The sequence below is a fragment of the Crinia signifera genome, chromosome 6 (genome assembly GCF_055691185.1).
Source record: "Crinia signifera chromosome 6, ASM5569118v1, whole genome shotgun sequence".
Lineage (NCBI taxonomy): Eukaryota > Metazoa > Chordata > Amphibia > Anura > Myobatrachidae > Crinia > Crinia signifera.
The window spans coordinates 157,940,075-157,948,724 of NC_139222.1; the positions used below are offsets into that span (position 1 = coordinate 157,940,075).

Below are 8,650 nucleotides of genomic sequence, written 5' to 3' on the forward strand. Positions count from 1 at the left end.
AATAAAGAGACTGTATATACATTTTTGACTACAGGACTGTGATGCGGATATTTTCTGTTCTACACTAAAGAGTCTAGCATATTGTCCAGCGCTGCCGAATTGTTTCCAAATTTTTAGTCATTATTTGAACTCTCTGCAGAAGTTACATAAGCCCCACCTGCAGTGCACATGGTTTTGTCCATTAAAGAAGGAGTTTGCTTTTGCAAACCAACCTGAATCACCCCCTATGCATGTACCAAGAGAGTGATTGCCTTCTGCTTTCCTGGCAGGGCTTTATTTCTGCAAATCTGCCAGTGATTTGGTTGGCAGTGATGCTTCTATACTGATCATGAGGCCTACACTTACATGCATAAATGTATTATTTGTATAATTATATACAGTATATAGCCAGTATGCAGGTATGTGCAGAATGATCAAACACAGATAACATAATATTACAATGAGAACATAGGCCCTCATACTGGCTGGATCGTAAAGCAGTATTAGTTCACTCCTTTGTGAGCCTTGTAGCGCCACCCGACGTTCGGCCGAACACCAGTCTCCTGCTGTTTGCCGTTTTCCCCGCAGTGCTGCGAATGGATGTTATGCATAGACATCCCTTCACAGCCTTGGTCGGTTCCTGAAATCATTTGATGGCTGCCGACCATCAAATTATTTCAGAAACCCTCGCTAATCTAGGTCATACCTGATGCCTTAGATTTCGTGAACAGGGTGAGCAGCTGACATCCGGTGACATCAGCTGCCCGCCCACGGAAGCCAGGTAGCCACCACCATTCGCATGGGGATGCCCAGCACTTTCCTGGGTGCACCTAGCGCATGTGAGCGCCCCTACCCACCTCTTGTATGCCCACCCCGTGCAAAGGCCTCGGAGATTATGCAAGTCTCTGAGCGCACCCGCAGTGAAGACCTGCACATTACAGAAATATGTATTAATGCTGACTCTGCAGTTACATAATAAGTCACCTTGTGAGAGGGTCTGGCTGTTTATTACTATGGTTTGCTTGAGGTTTTCTGATTTGGGAGGTCTTGTGAGTTCCTCTTGAGGATCCAGCTGGCTAAAACGGAACTAAAAGAGAACAGATCTCAAAATCAGCAGTTGCCTGTACAGCGCTGTGCATACTTATTTGGGGTGGGAAGAAGCATGTGCATCTTGTGTCTGACAAGTAGTTGTACAGAATACTAAGGGGGGGTATTCAATCCCTGCCGCTATTTCCGGTGGGGGAAATAGCGGCGGGCAGCTATTTAATACTATCTTTCCCAATAGCATTGAAGCGGCAACTCGGAAGATTGGAGCCGACTTTAAAAGCAGTTGGGATCGTGTTTGTATCGTGTCAACCCACGGATGATTCTGCGGACACACCCTCTTTTCACTGACCGGTAGGCGGGACATTGAATCCGGCCTGGGAAATAACAGATGAGCAAAACTAAAATGGGCCAGGGTCCCGACTGTCAGAACGTGCCGACAGTCGGGATCTGGGATTGAATATCCCCATAATCTACCCATGTACAGTATGTATATAGGTGTACACTATGAAATTCTACTCCATTTTTCCATTACTTCCATAAGAATATGAGAAGAGTCTTCCTGATACTGATGGAACCGAGAACTATCTGAATGGGGTTACATGCCCATTTAAGAATAATTATTGGGTACTTGTGTAGTTTCACGGCGGCACTGCCCGTGGATTGCATCATATGCAAATCGCATGCGATTTGCATACAATGCATTTAGTACACCCCCACTATCTACGTCAGCCCGAAGCGTGGCGAGCAGACGCGGTACGTGTCCTCCCGACCTGTTCATACCCCCACTATCCACGTCGGCGTGAAGTTGATTTCATAAAGTGCGGCGAGCACAGTGAGGCGAGGGGACGCATAAAACGAGCCACGTGAGGGGTTGCGGATTACTTCACGTGTATTACTTGACGTTTATTCCAAATCCCCTCGCCATGCTTCAGGGCTCATTTTCCGCATCCGCTCGCCATGCTTCGGGCTCGTTGGCTCATGGCGCTCATACTTTATAATATCGATTCCATGCCGACGTGGATAGTGGGGGTATGAACAGGTCGGGACGACAAGTACCGCATCCGCTTGCCACGCTTTGGGCTGACGTGGATAGTGGGTGTGTGCTAAATCGCATCGTATGCAAGTCGCATGCAAATCCACACCCCCTCTTTGCCCCTATCAATGAATTCCCTGCTGGGCCATTCATGCCCAGGCCAACACTGGGTTATTTGATCCCCTGGGGTTAATCAGATAGCTCCGAAGTGAGCCCACTGGCAGACTTTATCAGTTTTTTTTTTTTCATATGACAAAAAACAAAAATAGCAGATAACTAAGGGATTAGCGGGTACTGCGATCCTGTTTACACACAAATCTGTGAATTTTTAAAGTATTATATGTGTTAACACACTTTATGTTAATGGGAGTTAACATAGAGCTGGGGTAAAAAAGGTTCTGGAATTGAATAGCGGACGTTAAAGCCCAAGTCTATGGGTGGCCTGGAGTAACTAGCAGCGGGACTTGTTTGCCAGCTCTCCTTCCTTGATCCTGTTTAAAGTTCGAGGAGGGAAAGAGACCCTAGTCTATTGTGGAACTTTCTCTCCCTGGCGTGTGCCTACTTACAGTCTGGTGCATGTCTGCTGGCGTGGTGTTCCTGGCTCCGCTGACTGCCCTAATTAGCGGTGTCCAGTGGTTGCCTAGTCCTGCTCTTCCTCTGGAGCTCCTGTGGTCATCTCCCCGGTGTCCGGTAGTGGCCTCTGTGACTGCTGGCTGATCCTTCCCCGGCTACTACCTGGATTCGTAGCTGCTCTGCTCCGGTGCCCTGGGTGCGGTCTTAGCCATTTTGTGGTCCTTCTCACACTACAGTTCAGCCTAGTGTGAATGGCATATCAGTGACTATAACCATACTTACCTCCTGCTCTCCATCTGGTTACTGCTCAGCGTGCTTTTAGCTACTTGTGTTACTGCTGCCGACCTCCTTTGTACGTCTGGCCACCCCAATTTTCTCTACAGCAGCCAGCCTGCTCTCCTCCACATCTGGAACTCTGACTGCAAATATTACTTCCATAATTATGGAGACCTCTATCCATCAAATCCTGCAGGCTATATGTGCCTCTACTGACAGGCTTCTTACCATGTTTGCTGATGTGCAGGAGGTGTGTTATTATTATGCAAATAAACTCAATAAAAAATATAGATTTTTTTTCAAAAAAGCCCAAGTCTATGACCTTCTTTCATTAGCGGTAATTTGAACCCCCCCCCCCACCACCCCCACTCCGCCTATGCAGGCCAAGAGGCAGAGGATTTTCTAGAGAGAGGTGCCCTGTGAGGTGAGAATGTGACATCAGGATTGCACTTATTACATGTGGTAATTATCTGTGTGTATGGAACCTTTTAATAGATTGTATGGAGGCTGACAGGAAATGCACGTCACTACTGCAATACTGCAAAATGGGTCCCAGTATAGAACAAGACACGACCACTCACTTTATATTGGAGCAAACCTGGAGTCCATTTTTTGAGTGTAAATGGCTGTAGGCCTCTTCTTTTTTGGGAAATGTTGCAATCTTGCACTATAAGCTCATACTCCTCAGCAGAGGTCTAAGCCAACTTGCACAAATCAAGGTGAGGAGAAAGAGACCAAAGTTCCATTTTAGCTACAAAAATGATCTCCACTGTGCGAACATATGCTTACTGAAAGCATGTAAATGTTTATTGTGCTTTTTTGTAAAGTGTGTTCATAACTACATGCAGTGTGTAAGCATGCCCTGGATCCTGCAAAGGCTTCTATATTACCTAGAAGATTTACTAGTGAGGGCTAGTGGTGTGTTATAGAGAAGGGGAAATGGAATGAAGGAAATGGAAGACATTAGGCTCTATATAATGTACAAACAGTATGAATGTGTTCTGGATAAAGGTCACATAAATGACATTATGCTAAAACAGGCTCTTTTAGTAAAAACAATTTTTTATTGAAACATATAGATTGAAAACATATAGATTACAAACAGATCAGGCAACAAATAAGCTGTTCATCTAATCGCAATAATCTAAGTGAGAAATCAAAGTGGAAAGGGAGTTGGTGTATGGTTGTCAGGCATCTTTGAGTATGGTAATAAATAAGGGTACTTGTTTTCCTAGCACAGCGCCCATTTTGATTGTATTGATCGGGTCGGAAAAATTGCGTCGATCGCATAGCATGCCAACCAAATCGCATGCGATGCGATCGACACGATCAACGTGATTTTTACATTGATTTCAATGTAAAAAGCCCCAAAACCCCCCATTTTAATAGCAAACCCCCCCTGATGGGTGAAATGGCCCTCCATTGTTAACGGGCCCAAAGCGTGGGGAGCGCAGCGAGCCCCGCTGCGCTCGCCAAGCTTCAGGCTCGGTATAAAACAACTCCACACCGACGTGGATAGTGGCGGTATGAAAAGGTCGGAGGACGCATACTGCCGCCCCACGCAGGCTCGCTGCGCTCGCCACGCTTCAGGTTGGCGTCAATAGTGAGGTGGCATTAACCATACTTTATAACCATATACAATGAGAAATTTGCCATATTGGCCCATTTTCCATTGTTCCCTATGTAAAATCGCGTTGATCGCGTCGATCGCATCGCGGGCCATTATAATGGCCCACGACCGACACGATCAACGCGATTTTAACTTTAAAAATCATTTAACATTATTCTCTATGGGAAAATCGCATTGATCACATTGCGGGCCATTATAATGGGCAGCGATGGACGCGGTCAACGCGATTTTCTCTTTTACCGGCAAATAAACTGGTGATTGACAGAAAATCGGGTCGATCGCGTAGATCGCATGCCTTAAGTACCTTAAACTTAAGGCATGTGATGAACCCGACGGGCGCCGTGCTAGGAAACAAGTACCTAACTAAGTTAGCAAGGTGGGGTTGACCATGGGGGGTAGAATTCAGCAGGGAAATGTAATGGGAAGGGTGGGACATAGAGTAGACAAAGGGTTTGATTCTGAGTTGGAAATAAAGCAAAACATTTACTGGGCAAATAGATAAATCCTGTTGCAATGCCTGGAGTGTAACTACATTTATTTGTCTATTCTTTACAAGGTATGGGAGCAGTACTGAAATGAGTGCCCTGAATGTGTACCAGAGAAAGGAATTTTTTGGACCTTGACCATGGTGAGATAGAGGTGGAAGCCAGGGCCGCCAATATGGAGGGTGCTTTGGGAACAGCTGTCCCGGGCCCTGGCCTCTGGAAGGGCCTGGACAGCTCATTATGCCCACCGCAAACACCCCGCCTGCCTCAGCTGCGCTGCGCTCAGTGCGCTGAACAAAGCAGGTCCCGGAATGCAGGCTTACTCAACCCAGGATGCCTGCCACTAAATGCTGCACCAACAGCAAATCAGAGTGGCTGCCAGTACAGGAGCTCTGATTGGCTAACCAGCCGATGCTGCATTTTAATTGGCTGCTGGCATCCTGAGTTGAAGAAGCCTGCACTCTAGGATCTCTGGGCTGCAGCACAGCAGAAGAGGAGATTGGGGAGCAGGAGCCAGGATATGGTAAGTAAAGTGAGGAGGGGGAGATCGCTGCTCTTTAGTCCATTCACTTAGATGGTACTTTTGATCCTGAGAATAGGCATTAAAGGGAATGCCCTTTCCCATTCCCTTTAATGCCTATTCTCAGGATCAAAAGTACCATCTAAGTGGATGGACTAAAGAGCGATCTTGCTAAAGAGAAGGGAACTAAACAGACAGAGCTGTGCGAACTGAAAATATTCATAGCCTTTGAGGGAGAAATCAAGGTACTTTTCATGCAGCTCAGAAAATCATCCTGCGGGTAACAAATCACCAGCAAAATGTATACTGCACTTCAATGTCCGAATAGAGCATTCTAAAGTCATGGTGTGAAGTCAGGATTATGTCACAACAGGATATACTGTAGCTAGAGGAGTAGATTGAAGCGAGAGTAGTGTGTGGATTTTGTGAGGGCAAGTACAGTGAAAGTGCTGTATTTTGACCCCAAAGACAGGAAATAAATGAGGCCTGTAGATATGCAGACTCAATATCGATCCAGGCGAGAGCTCACAGAGGTGAAAAGGAAGCTATTATTTGATTGATGTGTGAGGCCCAGTAGTAATACATAGATCAGGGAACCCTTTCCAACTATGGTGTGTAGATTTGTTAAGGTGGACCAGCTCTAAGCCTGATGGATCTTCTGTGCAATATAAAGTTAGTTAACGACTGTTGAGCAGAAAGCTCAGAAAAGTGGTCTTTTCTGGGGAGGATATGAAAGGGGGGGGGGGGGGGGGTTAGAAGAGTTTAGAAACTATACTTTTGGCAAACAAATCAGTGAATTTCCCTTGAAAAGGAATGTGTAATATAGATCCTAATGTACACTCATTTTGTCTTCTGACACTAATGAAATTGCTAGGTGATATTGTATACATCAGATTTGGTAACGTTAATTTTTAACCAGAAAGGGAACCATGGTGATCCATCTGGCTTAACAGAGAGGGGAGAGATATTCTGGGTTGTTGAAGGGTAAGCAGGATGTCATTAGAACAGATTTCTATGGCTACACAAAAAATGGACACACACATTTCTTCAGAGTAACAGCAGCCCTGCCATTGATTTGTTTCCACCTACCTAGAAGTCAACTTTGTTATTAGAACCATACTGTAACATACTAGTGCATATGAATAAATTGATGCTCTGATAATAGCGTGTACTTTTGTCTAACCTGTGGATTTACAGTGGCTGTGATTGGTTCCAGTCCCCTCCTGTCTCGCTGCTCCTCCATAAGGGGGCGTTGCATGTCTGAGGAGGCAAGTAAGTGCAACTTGACAACTGTTGAGAAGAAAACAACATTTTTTAAAAGGTAAATAGAAAAACATTTCTGCTATTCTATTCCTAAACTATACACTGTATTTTCTGTTTGGTAGTAAATAAATATTAGTTAGTATTTTTACCAATATCCTTTTAGATCAGTGGTACTCCAGTATCACAATTGATATAATTAGCTCCACCTGTGGATCTTTTAAAAATGTGCCAGTTACCCCTTTCACATCACAATGTCTGGTCGGGATCTCGATCTCGGGTCCAGCACTTTCAGATTAAACCCAGGTCGAATTATACATAGAGTGATCCAGGTTTAACCCTTCTTATAACCTGGGTCAAGTTGCTGGGTTGGGTGACCCGGGTTATAAACTTTGGCGCTTTTACAACGCACCTCAACCCAGGTCATCACATCACCAACTCGACAATAACCTGGGTTACAGGTGCAGTGTGAAAGGGGTGAGAAATTAGTACACCGGTGCACTTGTAGGGTGGCCTGGCAACGTAAACTGTTGGAGGTCCTTGAGGGCTGACTCTGGGAACTACTGTTTTCAATTATATATGTGCACAATATTTTTCTTTTAGACATGCCCAGGTAAATGCAGTCTCCCAGAGAGAAAAATATATTTCGGAATATTGTAGGTCTGAAATGTCTGCATTTGCAATGATGTGTTTTACCTGTGTCAGCGGGAGGTGGTGAATGTGTAGCTGTGTCCTGATTCACCTGCGCTGAGGGTGTATCACTATCTTTACCTTTCTCCTTGGCTGCAAACTCGTCCATAACATCTCACTGGCCCCGGTAAAAAGGAACTAGTGCCTGTATGGACAGAAAGAAGATTATACAGTATATAGACGGGAGCGATGAAGGGATGGGAAGGCTGTTTGATAGAAATGTAAAAATAAAATGGTATGAGCAATAATAAGGGAGAGCAGAGACATGCTGTGTGTATATATATATATATATATATATATATATATATATGTATATATACACACACACACACACACACACACACAAGGGCTGGACTGCACTAGGAGGGTGTTTTGACATAGTAGAAAAGGACAAGCATGAAAGGGGACAGAGGTTGGAGGAGAAATTGTCAGAACATAATGAATACATACTGTATGCAAAGAACTACCGTGTGAAATGGAGGAGACCGGGACTGCACTGCAGCAATACATAGCATTATATAACCTCCTTCCGTACAAAAAAAGCTTTAACATGGAGGAATGTTCTATTTCAGCAATCTCGCCTGTACTGTACATATACACCAGGCAATAGAATAACACTCCACACTGGCAGAGGAATTTTGTAAGAGCAGAATCCATTGTTAGAGAAAGGAGATAAATAAATGAAAAGCTTTCAATGGTCACCAACCTGTCATGTTTTCCATGTGGCAGCGTTTAGGTTAATGCCAGTGAATCTTACCTAATTTAAGAACAGTGCTGTTGCAACTGCAGTCTGCAGGGTTCTCCTGCGCCTGTGCTACACTATTGTGTGCTACACAGAGGGATCATGCAGACAGCACAGAGGCAGCATTCAGAGCAGGCATGGGGGTGGAGAGAATGCTGGAGCTGCGTTCTAGCTTCAAAAAGTATATAATAAAGGGTGATGATGATTAATGTATAACTGAGTATATACTGTATTCTGTTCTATTTATAACAAAAGAAGTGTTCATATTTTACATATTAATGGATCATTCCATGACATATTGCAGTGATGAGTAATTCATACACAGTATAAGAATATGCTGCTGACTGGTGTCACTAGATGCTGCTGCACTCAAAAACAACTAATTCCATTTGTATAATTATTACACATTTCCATA

The 8,650-nt window shown here is 44.5% G+C and overlaps 1 protein-coding gene across 4 annotated transcripts in view; it reads right to left on the reverse strand.

Moving 5' to 3' along the window:
• Window positions 1-8,397, reverse strand: part of L3MBTL1 (L3MBTL histone methyl-lysine binding protein 1) — a 51,480-nt gene extending 43,083 nt beyond the window's left edge. For 2 of the 4 annotated variants that reach the window (XM_083147744.1, XM_083147742.1), the window contains exons 1-4: window positions 8,251-8,397; window positions 7,500-7,638; window positions 6,727-6,833; window positions 964-1,066 (exon numbers count right to left, since the gene is read on the reverse strand). In XM_083147744.1, the coding sequence (XP_083003870.1) occupies window positions 964-1,066; window positions 6,727-6,833; window positions 7,500-7,602 (313 nt within the window). In that variant the 5' untranslated portion in view covers window positions 7,603-7,638; window positions 8,251-8,397. Of the gene's footprint in view, window positions 1-963; window positions 1,067-6,726; window positions 6,834-7,499; window positions 7,639-8,199 lie in introns of all 4 variants that reach the window. The other 2 variants (XM_083147745.1, XM_083147743.1) reach the window with 2 other exon arrangements.
• Between the last annotated feature and the right edge of the window lie 253 nt (window positions 8,398-8,650).